This window comes from Pogona vitticeps, chromosome 3, assembly GCF_051106095.1.
Source record: "Pogona vitticeps strain Pit_001003342236 chromosome 3, PviZW2.1, whole genome shotgun sequence".
In the NCBI taxonomy this organism is placed as follows: Eukaryota; Metazoa; Chordata; class Lepidosauria; order Squamata; family Agamidae; genus Pogona; species Pogona vitticeps.
Genome location: NC_135785.1, coordinates 254303376 through 254325305, shown reverse-complemented (window position 1 = coordinate 254325305; position 21930 = coordinate 254303376). Strand labels below are relative to the sequence as shown.

The window sequence follows — 21930 nt, the reverse complement described above, 5'->3', positions numbered from 1 at the left end:
ACTGAACTCTTTGGATTTCTCCAAAGAGGAGAGCCACATAGGCTATGAGGACTGGTTTATGAGGCGCTGTGGGTTAAACCGCTGAAGCCTCTGTGCTGCAAGGTCAGAAGATCTGCAGTCGTAAGATCGAATCCACACGACGGAATGAGTTCCCGTCGCTTGTCTCAGCTTCCACCAACCTAGCGGTTCGCAAGCATGCAAAAAGCAAAAATGCGAGTAGATAACTAGGGACCACCTTGGTGGGAAGGTAAACGGCGTTCCATGTCTAGTCACCCTGGCCACGTGACCACGGAGAATTGTCTGCTAACAAATGCTAGCTCTATGGGTTGGAAACGGAGATGAGCACTGTGACGAACACGGGTTCGAAAACACACGTGTACGCTTGGACAGAGAGCAATCAGGAATTTGCACATGCTAAAATGGGCTGAAGAGTCCAATTCAGCCAGCCATGCTACAAAACTCCTTCTCACAAGTCTGCCCACATAAGAACACCCTGGTACTCTCAGATATTATTGTGAAAAAGTCAAGTGGGCTTTGTAGTCCTTAGACTTAACTTGCACCACTGACAGGACTCTAAGTAAGCTAGGCCGAGGCAGCACTCTCAGATGACCCTATGGCAAGTGTACTGTTCAGGAAACCAAATGAGTTTTATAATCTTTATTTTATTAAAGAAAAAGCATGTTACTAAATATTCAAAGCCAAATTAAACCAAAACAAATAAACTAGCATTGTGCTGTTTAGTTACACAGATGTAGTGAGGCAAAGAAAACATGAAAAATATAAAAGAGTTCAAAAATCTTACAAAAGACAAAAATAATCCATGTAGGTCATAGCAAGGCTATAGTCCTCAATGATACTATAGAATAAAAATCCCTAAACAAAAGTAAAAATCCATTATATGTCCCATAGTCCTTAGAAAAGAAAAATCTAGTAAATATACCATAGTCCTTACAAAATTACAAGAGCATAGTCCATATGGAGTATTCCAAGAAAAGAAGTCCATAAAGAATATTCCATAGGTAACAGTCCATAGAGAATAGTCCATGCACAGTCCTTAGGTAAAATCCCATAAGTCTATAAGTAAACCAGCAAAGCATAGAAACCAGTCCATGTAGGTAGGCCACCACACTCTCTCTCAAGACATCAGGGTAAGTCCCATATGGCTGAAATGTAGGTCACGAATCACTGAAAGGTCGGTCTTGGAAAGACAATGTCCATAGGTAAAAAGTTCCTTTTTCAAGAGTAACTGGCAAGGGCCTAATGCACCTTCCCACGATGTCATCCAATTAGAGTTCGTTACTAGGCAAACAGTCCTGTTACATCACATGAATTCTTTCTCATACACAACAGATGTTATTTGGGTTACGGTGGTTTATCAAAGAGTCACAACAATTCCCATCTAATCGCACCGAGTCCTTTTTCTCAGGCCTTCCGAAAAACATTTCTCTGCTCGCCTAGAAAACAACTTGTCAGCATAGCACAGATATTATATACAAAGAAACCAAAATGGAACCTCTCTGGCTCACTTCATAATTACAAAACCCATATGCCTTTAAAAGATTTTAACTTAAAAACCCATCTCATCACAAGCCCCCTGAAGATTAACAAAATTCCTAAACAATTTAAGTTTTAATTTTGATAACTGAATAAGATGAGATGTCATAATGAAGCATTAACAAAATAGAGAAAGATATTAACATGAGCATAAAGTAATGCATTTCAAATATGATTCTAAAATAGCAAAACAATTGATACATGAGAACTATCATAATTACAGTATTTACCATACATGAGAGAAAATTGCGTTAGACACTTCTACTAGTCTGAAAAACAGAAGAATAAACAAGTTAGTATACTTAATCAAATACATTCTGCATATGCTCAGATAATACTCTAGTCATCAAACAGTAAAATAATAACTTGACAATCTAATATACTGATATGTAGTAATAATAGTGAAAACACTCTATGTATGCTCAGGAACATTGTCATACAGAATACCAAGAAAATTAAACATCAGAGCTTTATCAATTCTAGCCATTTTCTCCCCTTGCATCTGCACTAAACACTCGAGTTAAGCAATGGGGAATTAACGCCTCTTTTACTGGTAGATGTTCAACATCAAAATCAGCAGTAAATCCTTCATTGACTGTAATAAAAAGTTTCACCACATCAGTTTCTCCCGGTGAATTCGAGAAGACGTTTTGGGGTTTAGCTAACACAGGCTCCAATATCTGTCCTGGGTTGAATTGATCAATGCCTTCCATGCCTTGGTCCAGAAATGTCACACCTCTGGACACATGTATTGCTGAATTAGCTGTGCTATCAGGTTTGGTCACAAGAGGCCGCTGTTGCAACAAAGTTCCCTCGGGAGTACTCTGCATAGCCTCAGAAACAGTATCAGCATTCTCACCACTTCCTTGGAAAATAGGCTGTTGAAAATAAGTATTGTCCCAAACCTCTGCTTTTCTTTCTGAAGATCTTTCTGAGAAGATTAACTGTGGTACTGGGCCAAATTTTTCAGATATGATTTCCGTCTCTGTAGAAACATCAATACTTTGTAATCCCAAATAGTTAGCGCTTCCCCCATCATTGGTTGTGTTATAAACAGTCTCACAATGTGAAAGTCCATGCTGCAAGGTCTCTGTACAAATAACTCCTATGGCACTGGGCAAAGACTCTGAGAAAACCTTCACTCCTCCAGCTTCCTCAGCTGACTTCTCCGGTACCTTGAGTAGCCCACCCCCTTGGTATTTTTCTTTACTTCCGAACTGCCATGAATTACATGGGGTCTCTGCCAACCTAACAGGGTCTGCTTTCGTTGTTCCCTCTGGGCTAAGAGAAGGGGGGGTTGTTTGAGAACTGACATGCATCGAGATCTGCTGACACAAGTCCTGGCAAAGAATTAAGCTGAGTCTCTATTCCACCATCCCGGTATTCCACTCCCTCATGAACTGCTGTTGCTTCTAAGCTCTCAGTCCCAGCAATTGCTTTATTACTTTGGAAAATCCCTTGCTCTCCTTCTTCTAGCAAACCCATAGTCTCCTCCCGAATTATTTCAGAACTTCTCACCTGTCCTGTGCTCTGAAAAGGAGCTGAAGATGGTTCTGAGCTGAATTCCAATGCACTGCAATTCTCCCTTGGGTCGCCCGATGTTAATTTCCTCAAGGACACAGCGTCTCGGGAAACTTTTTCCTGCATTCCTCTCTCTGCGCGCGTCTCCAGGGCCTGTAAATCCTCTGTTTGGACGGACGACGAATCGCTGTCTTCTCTGGAATGCTCCTTAGCATTCCACTGGGCCTCGTTAACTCTTTCCACACAAACATCTTGCATCTCCGGGTTGCTCCCAATTTTTTCGAGCGTCTCGTTGCAGTAATCCCCAAAGGAACCCTGCTGAACTTGGAGAAACCTTTGCATCAAGCCAGGTTCTGTGCTAAGAAAACGTTTTAAAAGGATGTTTTCCTGATAAAGCTCACGTATCAGGAAATCTCTTTCCCTAATTTTCTGCTTGGCTTCCTCGAAAAATCCTGAAGCCATTTCTAAGAGTAAATCCACGGTTTTAGACTGATGTTCCTCCATATCTGCTGGCCCTCTAGCCTTGGCTAGGTTAGCAAACAAAACTTCTAATAATAGAAATGAAAATTTAAAAATCTCCTCTGCACTTCTGACCAACTGCTGTCCCTTCTGTTATCCTAAGATAGGCGAGAGAACAAACAGCTGCCAAACCAAAATAAAATTAAAAATCTCTTCTGCACTTCTGACCAACTGCTGTCCCTTCGGTGACCCTAAGGTCTGTGAGAGGCCAGACAGCTGCCAAAACCAAAATACTGAAAAATCCAAAAGGAAGAGAAAAGAAAAACCGTGATCACTCTGTGAACCCTAGAATTACAGAGATGATCAATGACTGAACTGGGTGCAGATAGATACCTCTAAGATCATAGGGCATGACTCTAGGCCAAGCCAGATGCAACTAGGTACTCCTGCCAGATCCTAAGATCGTAGTGGGGAGACCCAGAGCTAGTCTGGAACACAGCCAGGTGCTCCGGCAAATCCTAAGATTATAGGAGTACGCTTAGGCCAAAACAAAAAAAGAAAAAACCTGGATGCAAGTTTCAGAACAAGGCAGTCAGAGTCATTTATGCAATCCTAAGATTATGAAATGACCTGCTCAACTTGGGTGCAAGCACTCCAAAAATAAAGGACATGCATCTTGGAATTTCTTCACTACAACGTTGTAACAACCTGCACATGCCTACTGCTTAAATTCAATTGTTTCCTAACAGTTTGCTTGTCCCACTGGGAATCTCTTTCTTAAAAGAGCACCCCAGATTCTAACACACATTACCACAGCCTGAAGATTTAACACCTCTCACCACAGCCTTTAGATCTAACTGCTGGCAAACAGCGTTTCCTAGGAAATTACTGTTTACACTCAGGGAAGCACCTAGCTCCTTGAAGCCTCAGTGTCCCACTGCAATCAAAACTTAGCTTGTGGATCAGAGTCACTCAAGCTGTTAGATAGAACAAAAATTGGTCATCCTGAGGTTCTACAAAACCCAGCACGTGGTCCATCGCGCAGCTGCCACCATGTGACGAACACGGGTTCGAAAACACACGTGTACGCTTGGACAGAGAGCAATCAGGAATTTGCACATGCTAAAATGGGCTGAAGAGTCCAATTCAGCCAGCCATGCTACAAAACTCCTTCTCACAAGTCTGCCCACATAAGAACACCCTGGTACTCTCAGATATTATTGTGAAAAAGTCAAGTGGGCTTTGTAGTCCTTAGACTTAACTTGCACCACTGACAGGACTCTAAGTAAGCTAGGCCGAGGCAGCACTCTCAGATGACCCTATGGCAAGTGTACTGTTCAGGAAACCAAATGAGTTTTATAATCTTTATTTTATTAAAGAAAAAGCATGTTACTAAATATTCAAAGCCAAATTAAACCAAAACAAATAAACTAGCATTGTGCTGTTTAGTTACACAGATGTAGTGAGGCAAAGAAAACATGAAAAATATAAAAGAGTTCAAAAATCTTACAAAAGACAAAAATAATCCATGTAGGTCATAGCAAGGCTATAGTCCTCAATGATACTATAGAATAAAAATCCCTAAACAAAAGTAAAAATCCATTATATGTCCCATAGTCCTTAGAAAAGAAAAATCTAGTAAATATACCATAGTCCTTACAAAATTACAAGAGCATAGTCCATATGGAGTATTCCAAGAAAAGAAGTCCATAAAGAATATTCCATAGGTAACAGTCCATAGAGAATAGTCCATGCACAGTCCTTAGGTAAAATCCCATAAGTCTATAAGTAAACCAGCAAAGCATAGAAACCAGTCCATGTAGGTAGGCCACCACACTCTCTCTCAAGACATCAGGGTAAGTCCCATATGGCTGAAATGTAGGTCACGAATCACTGAAAGGTCGGTCTTGGAAAGACAATGTCCATAGGTAAAAAGTTCCTTTTTCAAGAGTAACTGGCAAGGGCCTAATGCACCTTCCCACGATGTCATCCAATTAGAGTTCGTTACTAGGCAAACAGTCCTGTTACATCACATGAATTCTTTCTCATACACAACAGATGTTATTTGGGTTACGGTGGTTTATCAAAGAGTCACAACAATTCCCATCTAATCGCACCGAGTCCTTTTTCTCAGGCCTTCCGAAAAACATTTCTCTGCTCGCCTAGAAAACAACTTGTCAGCATAGCACAGATATTATATACAAAGAAACCAAAATGGAACCTCTCTGGCTCACTTCATAATTACAAAACCCATATGCCTTTAAAAGATTTTAACTTAAAAACCCATCTCATCACAAGCACCACCTCCTAGAGTCGGACACGACTGGACAAAATTGTCAAGGGGAACTTTTACCTTTACCTAACGGAAAGGGAGGGAGTCTTAGTTCCATACAGTCACTTGTTGTTAGCAAGGTGGTGGTCGTGTTCTTGGGTACCCTTTCTGTGATGTGTTCCCCCACAACTTAATCCATCATAAATGTGCTTGTATTTAGGAATTCTTAACAGTTCTTCTAACCAGAAGAAAAGTAGGTGAAAAAACATTGGTTTGGGATGACTGATAATTGTCATGATTTCCTTTTTAAAGGATCAATGAGACAGAATTATAAGATACAGTTGTCTCATATTGTCAGATAATTATGTTGTATCTTATAGAATTCTTTTGTTAGGCCCCAGTGCCCAGAGCAAGATGGCAAATTATCAGCCAGCTAGCTAGCTAATTAGCTAACTAACTAACTAGCTAACTAACTAACTAACTAACTTGACATGGTGTAGCCAGAGGTAAGTACTGTATGTTAAATTCTGGTGGCTGCAATCTTGTGCACAATGGAACAAGCCCCATTGAATGCCACAGTTTGTTCTTCAGAAGTGTTTGGGATTAGCCTATAAATATTTGTTGGATTAGCCTATAAATATGGGGTGTTGCAGGTACTTTAACTGTGGCTGGACTGTGGCCAAGTGTTTTTTTTTAAAAGTATGTCTAAATTTAACTCCAAAACCCAAACTTATGCCTGCTTGAAATTCAAAGAGTGGCATTCCAATAAGGAAACTCAGCCAGCTTTTTAAACATATATGAAAACCACTTCGGCAGCCTCTAGTGGTGTTTTTAATGTATTTTATTCTGGGCAGGTTTTCAATACATCGTTGTACGAGCAGCCTCCTCCCGGGTATGAGAATGTCACGGGAGTGCTGCCACCCTATAATGCTTTTTCAGCACAAGGAACACCAGTGGTAAGTACTAGGGAAAGCTCCTTATGTGAATCCTGGCATTTTAGGACAACGTATAGAAAGAAAATCCAAACTACTATAAAGAATCTTAAACCAAAGACCTGTGTGCTGCTTGAAAAGCTTTTGCACCTATTTATTATTATTATCTGTTGCCGCAATAGGCAGCTACAGTTGGAGTTTTGTTTTCAGCCTTGCACGCTATCTGTGTGAATGGGGAAGTGGTTGTTAGTTTGCTGTTGATCAATTCGGTTGGTTGCTAAGTATGCATGCTGTAAAGAATCAGTAATTTCTGAGCTGATTGCTTACACGATAGTAATATTTTAGCAACTGCAAGTAAAGAAATGTGTTTTATTTTTATTTTTAATTTTGCCAGAAATATAAAACCCTTCAATAGCCATAAGGTATATTTCACTAAATAACTAAATATGACTACATTGTTATACCCTTTGTATACCAAATTTTAAAAATGGTGAAGGACTTTTCAATGTAGTGCTATTTTTAGGTCATTTTTGAGGGCAGTCTCAGGTACTATCATGATACAGTAGTCTTATTGGATGATCATCAGTGCATGGTTTCTGCAGTCCAAGAAATGTGGACTGCAGATGGTTTTTTTCCAGCAAACGAATAATGCTCTCAGTATAGAAACACTGGAGATGGTAAGAATTCTGAATACAAAATATTTTTGTTTGTTTGTTTCTTCTCTTGAAAAGGCAGATCTGGTGTATGTAAACTATGGGCGCACTGAAGACTTTTTCAAACTGGAAAGGGAGATGGGAATTAACTGTACAGGAAAGATTGTCATTGCCCGATATGGGAAAATATTCAGAGGAAACAAAGTAAGTCAGTAGCATCTCTATTATTATTATTATTATTATTATTATTATTATTATTATTATTATTATTATTATTATTATTATTATTATTATTATTATTATTATTATTATTATTATTATTATTATTATTATTATTATTATTATTAGTATTAGTATTAGTATTAGTAATATTAATATTAATATTAATATTAATATTTTTATTTTATTTTATGTTGTTGTTGTTGTTGTTGTTGCTGTTGCTGCTGCTGCTGCTGCTGGTGGTGCTGTTGTTTTTATTTATTTAATTTATATGCCCCCCCCACTACCCAAAGGTCTCTGGGCAGCTTACAACATTTAAAATACAATAAAAATTCATAACAATTAAAATACAATTAATATATATATATAAAATTTTGCTGCTGCTGTTGTTGCTGCTGCTGTTTGCTTGCTTGTGTGTGTGTGTGTGTGTTTGTGTGTGTGTTTGTGTGTGTGTTTGTGTGTGTGTGCATGTCTGAGATTGTCAATACCTTTATTAAGAACATCTTAATAAACCTTTAGGCCAATATCCTGTTGGATACCTATGTTGGAGTTTAGTAGAACTAATGTGAGGAATTGAGTGTAGCCCTTAACAACAACAACAACAACAACCAGTCATCTGTTATGTGGACAATCTAAAACTATATGCAAAAAGTTTCACAGAGATAGAATTACTGCTAAACACAGTACAAATATTTAGTGAATGTATCCAAATGAAATTTGGAATGGACAAATGTGCAACTCTGTCTATACACTGTGGCAAGATCCAAAAACTGGATGGAAAAGTTTAAAAATGACAATAAAATAAATCACTCTCAAGCGATAAAAATCATAAATACCTTGGAATTCTAGAAGTAGATAACATCATGCACACAAAAGTTAAATAGCTGACAGAAAGGGAATATATCAAAAGACTGGGGAAAATCTTTAAATCAAAATTAAACAATGGAAATGCAATCAAAGCCAAAAAACGTGGGCGGTTCCAGTGATTAGATAGATACCCAGCTGGAATGTGATGAAAGCTAAGATCCAAGGAACTAGTGCTAATAGCAAATGTTGACTCCGCCAAAAGATGACACTGTGTCATACCTCATCCGTGAATGTCCAAAGACTGCACAGATTACAAAGTTAGACATGATAGAGTGGCAAAATTAGTGCACTGGTCATTATGCAAAAAATATAACTTGCCAGCCTCCAAAAACCCATGGGAACATCAGAGAGAAAAGGGGTCAGAAAATGAGGAAGTCAAGATCTTGTGGGATTTCTGGATCCAAACTGATAGACACCTTGAACATAAAACATAGAATGAAGAAAAGTCTGGATCATTGACATTGCAATTCCAGGGGATGCCAGAGTTGAAAATAAAGAATTGGAAAATCTAACAAAGTACTGAGACCTGGCAATCGAATCATCATGCCTCTGGAAGAAACACACTTCAGTGGTTCCCTTAGTCATTGGGGCTTTGGGAACAATATCAAAAAAATTCACCCAGTACTATAAGCAGTTGCAGATTTCAGAAATCGTACCATCAGAGCTTAAAAAAAACCCCAGCAATATTAGGAACAGCATACATACTATGCCAATATTTAACAGATACTTAGGTTTTTGGTTAAAACTTGTATCTGTTATAGAATACCAGTCAATGTTTTAAAACTTTTGAACCTGACAGAGCAGATTGAATTGTACTCTCCCTTGGTAGACCACCCCTTACATGTTAGTTTACTTCAGCTGGCATGTATTTGTTTCAATACATTTATTCAAAGACTCTGGCATGATTTAAGGATACAAGGCTTCACTTTACTCAGAGGAGTTCTTATATAAAGCATCATATTTTATGGAAATGTTAACTTCTTACATTACTGAGCTTAACTGCTTAATTTACATCATTATTAATTAACTTAAAGGTTGCATTGCTGACAGAACACTTCACTCGGACTGTTCACCTCTGACTCCGTAACTCTAAATGAACTGACCAAACATTAACTGAACCTTGACTGGAAAAAGGCGGCGGGGGGGGAGGAAATCTGAAGTAGAACAACTGCCTGCTCTTGGGTTGGTTGACATTCACTGCAGCTCCCCCCAGCCAAAACCTCTCAAAGGCATGATATGAGGATGCAATATAGTAAACATCTTCAGCATAGGTTGTAGAAGTGGTTTCAGCTTTTGGGCAACATCCCAGTCATGCAACAATGCATATGACCAGCACATGGCCCAAAATCCATGCCTGTTTTTTGTGACTTCTGTTCTGGCTTTGCATTTCTCTAGAACTCTAGTACACAATCAGCGATGTAATGAAGCCCGGGTTTGTGGGTTCAAAGCTCTGGGACTTTCTGCATGGTAGAGATTATGATGTCATCGGCCACCTCCCTCCAGCTTCCATGGTCTCTCTGAGCTCTGTTGCAATCTTATCTTCCCTGTCACGGAAAGAAATACAGAGTGCTCTAGGAAGAGTGCAGGATCGCAAGCTAACCCTGGTGGAATGCAAACAGTGGTTTGGCTTTGGATGGGCAACTAAAACCCATTGGCTGGACTCCTATTGCGATTTTACTTCAGAGTAAGTGATACTGCAGAAGTTAAACTGGCAAATAGCAACTTCTTAATGAAGTGGTGGTCACATATCCACTCACACATCCAGTCATGTAACAGGCCGTGACTGGCATCTCATTAATTAGCTGTGATTTGCCACCATGCTTTACAGGATTTCATATTTACTCCAGAGTAAAATCCCAATAGAATTCTAGTCAGTACCTTTATATAAGAAGTACTCAACCGTTGATAGGTAACGATCTAATTCTGAAGGAAATCAGCCCTGAGTGCTCACTGGAAGGACAGATCCTGAAGCTGAGGCTCCAACACTTTGGCCATCTCATGAGAAGAGAAGACTCCCTGGAAAACACCCTGATGTTGGGAAAGTGTGAAGGCAAGAGGAGAAGGGGACGGCAGAGGATGAGATGGTTGGACAGTGCCTGCAAGGCAACCAACATGAATTTGAGACAACTCCGGGAGGCAGTGGAAGACAGGAGGGCCTGGAGTGCTCTGGTCCATGGGGTCATGAAGAGTTGGACATGACTTAATGACTAAACAACAACAACAACTTCCAAAAGGATGCTTTCCTTGACCAAATCTTGGGTTGTATGCAGAGATGGACATGCCCTGTCCATTTGGCGGTTTTTAATGGTTTGCTCTTTGGACACAGAGGCATTCTGTGGGCACCCCGACTTCCTCCCCCCGCCTCGTATCAGTGTACCAGGCTTCTCTGTTCCACCTCCGCCTCTGTTCCACCTCCTACCAGAGGAGGTGGAGAAGGGTCGCCAGGGGATGCCCATGGAACACCTGTGCATCGGGAGAATGAACCATGATGAACCAACAGTTCATGCCCAGCTCTAGTTGTATGCTTTGATACTTTTGTATGTGTGTGTGTGTGTGTCTGTGTGTGTGTGGTGTGTGCTGTCAAGTCGGAACTGACTTATAGTGACCCTGATAGGGATTTCAAAGTAAAGGAGATGTTTAAGGAATGGTTTTACCAGCTCCACTTTCCCAATGAGTTTCCAGGGCCAAGTGGGGATTTGAACCCCATTCTCCAGAGTCCTAATCCATCAGTCTACCCAGTCAACCACACTGGGAATCACCTTGAATTTCGCAGCAAGAGAACGATAAGAGGCTACTCCTTTGGGTTTGACAAAAGCCATTTTGAAAAGAGCTTCTTAATGTCTGACCGCTCTGCAGGTGAAAAACAGCATGTTAGCTGGAGCGAAAGGGATTATCCTGTATTCGGACCCTGCGGATTACTGTGCACCCGGAGTCCATCCCTATCCAGATGGATGGAATCTTCCTGGAGGAGGCGCTCAGCGAGGGAACGTGCTACATCTCAATGGTGCAGGAGACCCACTTACTCCTGGGTATCCTGCCAAAGGTGGGTGACCAAAAGGCCATGTAAGGTCCTAGGCTTCTGCCTAAATCTTATCTTGGTTATCTCAATCCTCCTTGCTTTTTCAGAATACACCTTCAGGTATAAGGTGGACGATGGTGTAGGTCTTCCCCAAATCCCAGTTCATCCCATTGGTTACCACGATGCAGAAATACTCTTACGGTAGGTTGAGTCCGCTTAACCTCCGGCGCTTGTCTTTACAGGACAGTTGTTCAGTGTTATTATTGTAACATAATTTAATCATGGGTGTTTTTTTTTTCTTGAAAATATATCGGCATGGCAAAACAAATCCAGAAATTGGCACGGCAAAACAAATCACAAGAGGTCTGGGTGGAAGTCGTCAAAGCTAATTGATTTGATTTAATGAATGACATTTAAGAACTGCCTTCCTGGATCAGCCCCAAATCCTGTTGTTTAGCACAATAATAAGTTGGAACAAGAGGAGGTCTATTGAATGGGGGGGGGGGGTTGCTCTGTCGACACCTACGTATGTTCCATTGATTCAGTGGGCCTACTCAAGTGGTGAGTTACTACACTAAGCAACAGGATTTCAGCTGAAGTGCACTTGCTTTGCTTCATTTTGTCCATTTGTTTTTTTTATTCAGTCTAATATTTCATATCCAGGAGTAAGCAGGTAGATCTCATTAAGAACTCATAACCTGCTCAGTGGTTTAGGTCTCTGGCTAGGGAGCCGGAGTCCGGGAGATCGATTCTGTCTTTGACAGGAACTGGACTGGATGATCGATAGGACCCCTTCCCAGTTCTGCAGTTGTAAAATGTATTATGATCTAAGATTTATTATGAACATGGTAGGATGGTAGTGGCTTACACACTGATCAAGAACATTTCTTGTATTGTGGGTTCGTGTGCAGCCAAAATACAGTGGGGTCTTGACTTGAGAACTTAATCCGTATTGGAAAGCGGTTCTCAAGTCAAAAAGTTCTCAGGTCAAATCTGCATTTCCCATAGGAATACATTGAAAACTATTTGATCCGTATCTGCTCTTTTCCGTCCATAGAAACTAATGGGAAGCTGCTATTCTGCCTTCGGCCACTAGAGGGGGATATTTTGTTTCTTTTTTTCTTAGGTCAAGAAAGGTTCAGGGAAGGCAGGGAAAATACAGTCCAGGCAGTACAGTACCAGGCATTCCGAAGACTGTCTCCCAATCCACTCTCTAAACGCTGGGAGGAGTGAGGAAGCAGACAGGCACCCTTTTCACTGGCCAACAGTTAACTGAAAGTTCACATTTTGCACTTTCCCTGCCTCCCACGTGGGTCTTTTTCAGTTCTTAACTCAAATCTAAGTATGTAAGTCAAGTCAATATTTTCCTATGAGAGTGGTTCTTAAGTCAAAATGTTCTTAACTCGAGCCGTTCTTAAGTCAAGACCCCACTGTAGTGTCATTCACACCTAAATAGGTCACAGGGTTCAGGGCAACTCAAGATTCACAAAAATGTAAAAACCAACCAACCAACCGAAGGAGCCCTGCTTTCAAAGCAGCTGTGTAAGGGCTCGGCATGCCCAGAATGCTACTAGATTATTATTGCAGGATGAAGGGAAACGTGAAAGGGGATTAAGTTTAGAGTGGAACACCTTGACTTAACTGGCTGGCTGAAATCCCAGAAGCATCACATCAGCCAGCCGACCCTTCTCCATGACATTCCATTCTGTCCTCTATCTGTGAAGAATCACTCAACCTTCCATGGGACGGATGATCTTCAGTCCTCCTTGGGCTTCTTTATGGGATTTCCCCCCTCCCTTTCCCATCCTCATTTTCTTCTGTAAAACATCAACAAATCTTAAAACTTTGGGCTGCCTAAGCAGCTGGCCCTCACACCTGAATATCAAAACGAAATGGAGTGATTTTTAAGTGCAAGCTTGTGATCTGTCCAGAAGTTATCATAATGATATGATTATGATATTCTCGATTCCTTTCAGCCTGTGACGCCAGATTTGGTGGACAAGGTGCTTGATCGCTGTCGGGCCTCCACCTCTTCTCTTGACCCTTGCCCAGCCTGGCTAATCAAAGCAGCCAGGCCTGTAACAACTGAATGGGCCACCACAATAATTAATGGGTCTCTCCAGGAAGGCAAGGTTCCCCTTGCCCTCAAGGAGACACTCATTAGGCCCATTAGGAAGAAACCAAATTAGGCGACGGACGACATTGGAAACTATAGGCCCGTCGCCAACGTTTCTTTCCTTAGCAAGGTGGTCGAGAGGGTGGTGGCAGATCAGCTCCAGGCACTATTGGACGAAACCAATGCTCTGGACCCATTCCAGTCAGGCTTCAGGCTGTGCTATGATATGGAAACAGCACTGGTTGCACTGATGGATGACCTGTTGAGGGAGGCCGATGGGGGGGCAATATGTCCTTGTTGGTCCTCCTTGACATCTCAGCGGCCTTTGATACCATTGACCACGGTATCCTCCTGGGGAGGCTCTCTGAGTTAGGAATAGGTGGCCTAGCACTTGCTTGGCTCCGTTCCTTCTTGGAGGACCGTCCCCAGAGAGTACAACTTGGAGAGAGGGTCTCGACCCCGTGAAGCCTCAATTATGGGGTTCCACAGGGGTCGATCATCTTTCCAATGCTGTTTAACATCTACATGAGGCCACTGGGAGGGGTCATCAGGGGGTGTGGAGCTTCGTGTCACCAGTACACTGATGACACGCAGCTCTACATTTCTTTTTCATCTACCTCAGTGGATGCCGTTCCGTCCCTTCAGCGCTGCCTGGAGACTGTACTGGAATGGATGCAGTCAAATGGGTTGAGGCTGAACCCGGACAAGACGGAGGTCTTGAGGGTGGGTGGTCCTCCCGTCAGCGGTATAGGCAACTCCCTTTCTTTTGGGGGGATGACCCTTACTGCAAAGAATGAGGTCCGCAGCTTGGGGGTACATCTGGACCCCGCGCTTACCATGGAAACCCAGGTGGCGTCCGTGGCCCGCTCCGCCTATTTCCATCTATGGCGGATTGCCCAGCTGCATCCATATCTTGATCGGGGGGCTCTCACTACTCTAGTACATACGCTCGTAATCTCGAGATTAGACAATTGTAACACACTCTACGTGGGGCTGCCTTTGAGGTTGATGCAGAAACTTCAGATGGTCCAGAATGCGGCAGCCAGGTTACTTAGTGGTGTGAGAAAACATCAGCATATCTCCCCCACTCTGGCTGCACTACACTGGTTGCCCATCCGTTTCCACGTCAACTTCAAAGTGCTAATGATCACTTATAAAGCCCTAAACGGTTTGGGACCTCAATATTTGGCAGGCCGTCTTCTCCCACCCAGATCTACCCGAATCACCCGTCATTGCCAGCAGGGACCGGCTGAGGGGTCTGACGCCGAGAGAGGCTCGGAAGCAAAAAACTAGAAACCGGGCCTTCTCGGCGGTGGCCCCTCGGCTGTGGAATGCCCTTCCAGCAGAAATTTGGCTGGCACCCTCACTGGGTGTTTTTAAAAAACAGTTAAAAACTTGGCTATTTAAGCAGGCCTTCTCTCCAGTCAGCTAAGTTTTTTATTTTTTATTTCTTCCTTCTTATTCCATTTTGCTAACTTTTAATCTAATTGTATTAATATTTTAATTGTATTTTATGATTATCTATATTTTATATTGTCCATTTTATGTTGTAAGCCGCCCCGAGTAGACATGGTCTAGAGGGGCGGGGTATAAATTTAATGAATGAATGAATGAATGAATGAATGAATGAATGAATGAATGAATGAATGAATGACTTCCTCCCAACGTCTTATCTAGGAATCCCTGAATTAAAAAGTTGATGATGGTTATATTGAGAGACCTCACTGATATTGTTGGCTTGGATTTTACTACTGCGCAGGTACATGGGAGGCCCTGCGGCTCCCAGTGAGGCGTGGAAGGGAAAACTCAATGTGCCCTATAATATTGGGCCCGGATTTTCAGGCATGAACTCCACAAGGTTAGTTTTCTCTCTTCTGCCATCTCGTTGCCACATCTCGTGGCTTCCTGGCTCCTGAAAAGTCTGCTTCTCCCGCTCACTGGAGACCGAGTGCTTATTCACAGAGTGTTACTGTTTTGATTAGTTCTGCAGTTGTTTTGGCTCATTCTGATGGTTTTCTTGCAGATTTGACTAGATTATCCTTATATGTGCATCCCCATATCAACAGAATATTTTTTTTTGTTTTAAAGTTTTACTATGCAGTAGAAAGTACAGATATTCACAGAGGAAAGTAGCCACAGTTTGTCCAGAGTTCATCCCTTTCTCATGAACTGGCACATAAAAGGTCTCAGTAACTCCCTCTCAGACATTTGTAGGAGAAAGAATAAAAACGTCTCATTCCTTACGGTTGTGATCAGATCAACAGCAAACTAACCTGCTGACTTCAACAGACAAGCTCTGTTACAGGATGTCTTAATGCCCCTTTTCTTTAGAAAGGTCCGAATGCACGTACACACAGTCAACCAGGTGACCCGAATATACAACGTTATTGGGACTATCAAGGGTGCAGTGGAACCAGGTGAGCAAACCCCTTCATGCTTGTTGAGCTTAATATCTTCTTGATGTGCCTAATACAGTGGGGTCTTGACTTGAGAACTTAATCCATATTGGAAGGAGGTTCTCAAGTCAAAAAGTTCTCAGGTAATATCTGCATTTCCCATAGGAATGCATTGAAAACCATTTGATCCGTATCTGCTCTTTTCCGTCCATAGAAACTAATGGGAAGCTGCTATTCTGCCTTCGACCACTAAAGGGGGATATTTTGTTTCTTTTTTTCTTAGGTCAAGAAAGGTTCAGGGAAGGCAGGGAAAATACAGTCCAGGCAGTCCAGGACCAGGCAGTCTGAAGACTGTCTCCCAATCCACTCTCTAAACGCTGGGAGGAGTGAGGAAGCAGACAGGCACCCTTTTCACTGGCCAACAGTTAACTGAAAGTTCACATTTTGCACTTTTCCTACCTCCCACGTGGGTTTTTTTCAGTTCTTAACTCAAATCTAAGTATGTAAGTCAAGTCAATATTTTCCTATGAGAGTGGTTCTTAAGTCAAAATGTTCTTAACTTGAGCCGTTCTTAAGTCAAGACCCCACTGTACAAAAGTGGCCAGTTTAGCAGTGTCCCTCTAAAATACTGGTGTTCAACTTTAAGTCATCCACACTTCTTTTAACGTTAACTCCCAGAAACCCTAGAGAGTATGTTAAATAGAAATGGCTGAAACTTGGTCATAAGTTGCAACTCAAGTACAATGGGCCCTCGACTTACGAACGGCCCTAGTTGTGAACGTTTTGGGTTACGAACCCGATCTCATCGCAAGTAGCAGACCCTACTTGCGAACGCAGATCGAATTATGAACCCAAAAGGCAGGGAGAAAGGGCGGGAAATTCGAATTTCCTGCCCTTCCTCCCTGCCTTTGGAGCTTTCAGAAGGCTTCCTCCGACGTCAGAGGAAGCCCGTTGAAACCTCCGAAGCCAAAAAGGCAGGGAGAAAGGGCGGGAAGTTTGAACTTCCCGCCCTTTCTCCCTGCCTTTTTGGCTTTGAAAGCAAGCCGAGCGGCCGGGGAGAAATCGGCTCCCTCCTTTCACACCGATGCTGAGTCCCCTTCGTGCCAGGCAGAGCTCAGCCAGCGCAAAGGGGACTCAGCATCGGATGAAAGGAGGGAGCCATTTTCTCCCCGGCCGCCCAGCTTGCTTTTCCAAACGAGCTTTTCCATGGGAGGACTTCGGCCAGAACGGATTAATTGGTATGCAGTGCATTCCTATGGGGAATGCTGGCTCGATTTACGAACTTTCCAATTTACGAACTGACTTCCGGAACGGATTAAGTTCGTAAATCGAGGGTTGGCTGTAGGCTGACTGAATCAGTGGGGATTTGGTGAATCGACTCCTCTATAGGTTCCATTGATTAAGTGGGTTTACTACTGGATTTCAGCTACTGTACTAGAGGACAGCTTGGCAACGTAAGCTATGCTTGACAAAGAGTGAATGATCCAAGGTCATTTAGTGAGTTTTTAGGGCTTCCTTTGGGATAGAAACTGGGTTTCTCAAGACTGAATCCAGTTATCCAATCACCATACCAAACCAGCACTTATCTGAATTGGAGAAAAATAGCAAAAGCTTCCATTTGAAGAGCTGTCATAGCTGAAGAGAAACTGATAATGATAAAGACAATGATAATAAAACCTACACTTCATAATCTTTTAAAGTCAACTGCAGTTTTAAGGTTATAAGTCCCATGAATTTCAATAAATGTTTTGGAACAGGACAGAACAGATTATAAGTCCCTTGCTGAGAAAAATCTGTGGTTTTCCCATTGATGTGGAAATTTGGAAATACAATTCAGCATTACTCCTGTCCCAATATAAATCTTCAATATATTAATAATGCATATTGTAGATCTATAATCAACTTATTATAACTCCTGTATTCGTTGGGGATTGCCTCCATGGATGCTAAAAACTGGAGAAATTTGCAGACATTATACATAGCATGGTAAAGAAAAAAAAAATCCTAAAATATATATTAATACAGTACAAAATACAAACGTTGTATTACCAGAACTGGTAACTAGAGGGAGTCAGGGACCATCCTATGTATTCTTTAACAACAGGAATACGTAGCATAGTCTCTGACTCCCTCTAGTGGCTAGTTCTGATAAATATTTCATGAAGATGTGTATTTCTAATTTATTTTTCCTTTTAATATTTTAAATATTTTCTGACTCTGGATAAGTGAAGTTGTGGATATTGAACCCGCAGATACAGGGGTCCTACTGTATTTTATTATCGATCTATGCATTGGTTCTAACAAAAGAACTTTTGTATAAAACGAGAGTCGTTTGATTAATACTTCTGGAATGACAACTGCCCCATGACCCTCCACCCCAAAGTTTGCTGAAAAACCCTTCTTGTCAGAACCAGGAAGGTAAATTATGGCAGGTAATTCTGAGTCTGGATCTAATTCTTGGCATCTCTTGTACCCTCACCCCTGAACCTCTTCCTTAGATAGGTATGTTATCTTTGGAGGCCACAGAGACTCCTGGGTGTTTGGTGGCATTGACCCAACTACAGGGGCAGCTGTCCTTCAAGAAGTTGCTCGGAGTTTCGGCAGGATGGTGACGGAAGGTAAGTGAGTAGCAGAAATGATAAAGAGCAGTTGGGAGGGATGCTGTAAATTGGAACTTCCTAGTGAATCTTCCCAAGGTTTGTATGGTATACACACAACAAGATGGGCATTTCCCACGATGCAGTCTTCTGTGAGCCCAAGGGCCATCAGAGGATCTAGCTGCATCCCATGAAATCGTTGAACTGCTGGATAGTTTGGTGGTTTGAAGCATCTGACTGTGGAAGTTGGGAGTTCGATTCCCCACTAAGCCTCCTTGAGTGGGGTTGGACTCGATGATCCATAGGCTCCCTTCCAACTCTGCAGTTCAAAGGTTATTATTATCATTATTGCATCTAGAGCTTGGGAAAGTTACCTCAGGTCCTTCAGCTTCCAGGATTGTGACAGACAGGTCAGTAACCACTCCTGTCCATCACCATGGAACCTTGATATATTAACCAATGGTTGAACAGAAGAGGCGGAACGAAGGAAATATAAGAGGAATGGAAGACAGTTAAATATCAGTTAGAGATATGAGTTAGAGTCAGGGACTTCAGTTAAGGATATCAGCTTGAGAGAAGCAGTTTAGGCAGTTAGGACCAGTATTGTGTTAGAGAAGAATAGAGAGATAGAGAACAAGATAAGAAATGAATAAATACCTTGATTAATATGATTATACATAAGCAAATACAAATGTTATCAAAGCACAGTTTATTGAATAAATAAGACCGTCGATGATTTACTTTATATGATTTACTTATAAACACTTAAATAAACATTGTTTTATTGAATAACACTGATCTAAGAGTCATATTTGATAGAGTGAGGAATAAATCCTCTGGTGGCAGCGAAAAAGGTGAAAAGTAAATGTCATGCCCGAAAGTGAACCTGGGTTGTGTGGAAGAGCAAACAGGGGAACTGGGTGTGTGTGACGAGGATCACTTTGCCAAAATGGCCAGTGGGATTTATAAATACATTTTCAGGCTCTGGCCAGTTGTAACCCAAGTGGAGATTTCTCCAAGGAGGGTTTTTTCTGGAAATCTAACTTTGCTTCTCCCCCTCAGTGCTGAATTAGGCCTCAGAGACCTATTGCATCCTTTCCAGATTTCATAAGACACTGATTTGTATGTCTTATTTCCAAAACATTTTCATCTTGATATGACTAAAGTCATGAATGCATCTACACTGAACAGGTAAAGCGGTTTGATGTTGCTTTAATGACTATGGCTGATTCCCAAGGAATTGTGGGCTTTGTAGTTTGCTGATGTGCTTAGGATTTTCAGCTAGAGAGATCAAGTCCAATCTCTTGAAGTATAACTTGAGAATACCTCAGCACACTGCAAATCACAGGATTCTTTGGGATACAGGCATAGCCGTTCAAGTGGTAGCAAAATGTTCTGTTTAGTGTGGAATTACTTTCCCAAAAGCAACATTCTACAGTGGTACCTCGCTAAACAATGATCCTGCTAAATGACTAAATTGCATGACAATGACTTTTTGAGATCACTATAGTGATTCACAAAACAGTCATTCGAATGTGCAATTTTCACTTAACGACGATTTGGTCTGTGTTTCGCAAACTGTTTGTTCGCAATATGACATTTTTTCCGGCTCCGCAAAATGGCTGCCCTGTCTTTTCCGGACCCATGCTTTGCAGGGCAGCCATTTTTACAGCTGATTGGCACTCAAAAAATGGCTTCCCTATGGGCGATCTTCGCTGGACGATGAGGTATTTTCCCCTTTGGAACGCATTAAACTGGGTTTCAATGCATTCCAATGGGGAAAGAATGTTCGCATGACGACGCATAAACAGCAATTTTCCCGGTATGGATTATCGTCGTCATGCGGGGCACCACTGTAATTTTAGTGATGCTGTATTTACGTACTTGTTTTTATTTTTCTCAATATTTGAGGTGCTGGTTGAATTTTTCAGTGTGTGATTCTTATGAAGCTGGTTGTATTTTGAGTTGGCTTATTCAGTTTTTGCTCAGTAAAAGATAACCAATAAATGAAATAAATGTGCACCTGCTGAACTGTGAGTAAGCCACGTGGAACTCAGTGGAATTCTGATTAGATGTGGTGGTATGTTTGTACTGTTGGACATCCTCACAGGAAAAAAATGGCCTGTCAAATTTCAATTTTGCACGTGCAGGTTGGAGGCCTAGAAGAACCATCGTTTTTGCCAGCTGGGATGCTGAGGAATTTGGGTTATTAGGTTCCACAGAGTGGGCAGAGGTGAGCACACCGCCGTGAACAGTAATGCTGAACCTTGGGAGTGCCGCTTGTCCTAAGATTAGAGCCGGCGCTACCATCGGATAGAGTGATGTGGGTGCCTCAGGCAGCAGGATGTGTGGGGCAAATAGTGGCGGAAGGTTAATGAAGGACAGGGGTGTATATGTGCCACACCCAGCGTGCTCTGCGCCCCTGAAAACTATCCCACCGTTTTCAGATGAAACAGAGGCAGTTAGCATTGAAGTCAGAACTGCAGGATGGCTCAGTGGTTTAGGTCTCTGGCTGCTGAGCCAGAGGTTGGGAGTTCGATTCCTGCCCCCACCCCCACCCCGGTACTTTTTCATCAGTCTCTGGACTGGATGATCCATAGGGGCCAGCTTTACGTTTCTAAGTTTATATATTTACATACACTATTTGAATCAACTCTCATTGGCTTCTGTAAAGCAAACGGTGGCATGCACATCCCATGTCGTCTTCCATTTCAAAAAGCTTAGGTTAGCTCCATGTCTGTAACTGAGTTTAATAAACTGGCCTGCATCACAAATTGGTTCCGGACCAAAACTATTGAAAGAATAAAGCTATGGAGATTAAATAACTTGTTGCCCAAAAGGAAAGGCTTAGAACCCGAAGCTGGGGAACTTATTTTGGCCCACGAGTCAGAAAATTCCATAAATGTCTGCCTTTCATCCCTCGCAGTAAAAATATAATGGATAACAAAGAAAGCAATTGTCAATTCGCTTGCCCTTTTATGACCTTCGAAGTTAGCCCAGAAGCATTTGTGTTTTAAGCAAAATTGTTTCATGCATTCTAGGGTTGAGCCCCCAGTTAACCAGTAGCCTTGCCTGGTAACACTTTTGCCTTCTTGCAACCGCAGGAGAATGTCAAGATACTGCAGGCCCGAGCCGTCGCTTACATCAACACGGATTCATCCATAGAAGGTGAATGGATCCCTTTGGGTTTCAGCTCCATGAGACACCAGAGAGGCCCCCCAGTTACAGTCAGAGAGCCCCCAGTTCCTTGTTCTCTCCCAGTTCTCATGATGCTTTGACTAAGACTCACAAGCATGGTCTAATTCTGAAGGCTTCTTAGCATTCC

General features: G+C 42.0%; 1 protein-coding gene across 4 annotated transcripts in view; it reads left to right on the top strand.

The window, feature by feature from the left end:
* NAALAD2 (N-acetylated alpha-linked acidic dipeptidase 2) overlaps positions 1–21930 on the top strand; it is a 43431-nt gene that overhangs the window by 8463 nt on the left and 13038 nt on the right. For 3 of the 4 annotated variants that reach the window (XR_012084969.2, XR_012084968.2, XM_072993561.2), the window contains exons 4-12: positions 6661–6762; positions 7470–7595; positions 11334–11520; positions 11604–11697; positions 15372–15470; positions 15944–16029; positions 18507–18626; positions 20756–20838; positions 21710–21773. Coding sequence is in view for 2 of the 4 variants with exons in the window: in XM_072993561.2 (XP_072849662.2) it covers positions 6661–6762; positions 7470–7595; positions 11334–11520; positions 11604–11697; positions 15372–15470; positions 15944–16029; positions 18507–18626; positions 20756–20838; positions 21710–21773 (961 nt within the window). In the remaining 2 variants the exon portion in view is untranslated. Of the gene's footprint in view, positions 1–6622; positions 6763–7469; positions 7596–11333; positions 11521–11603; positions 11698–15371; positions 15471–15943; positions 16030–18506; positions 18627–20755; positions 20839–21709; positions 21774–21930 lie in introns of those variants that run through there. The other variant, XM_072993562.2, reaches the window with a different exon arrangement.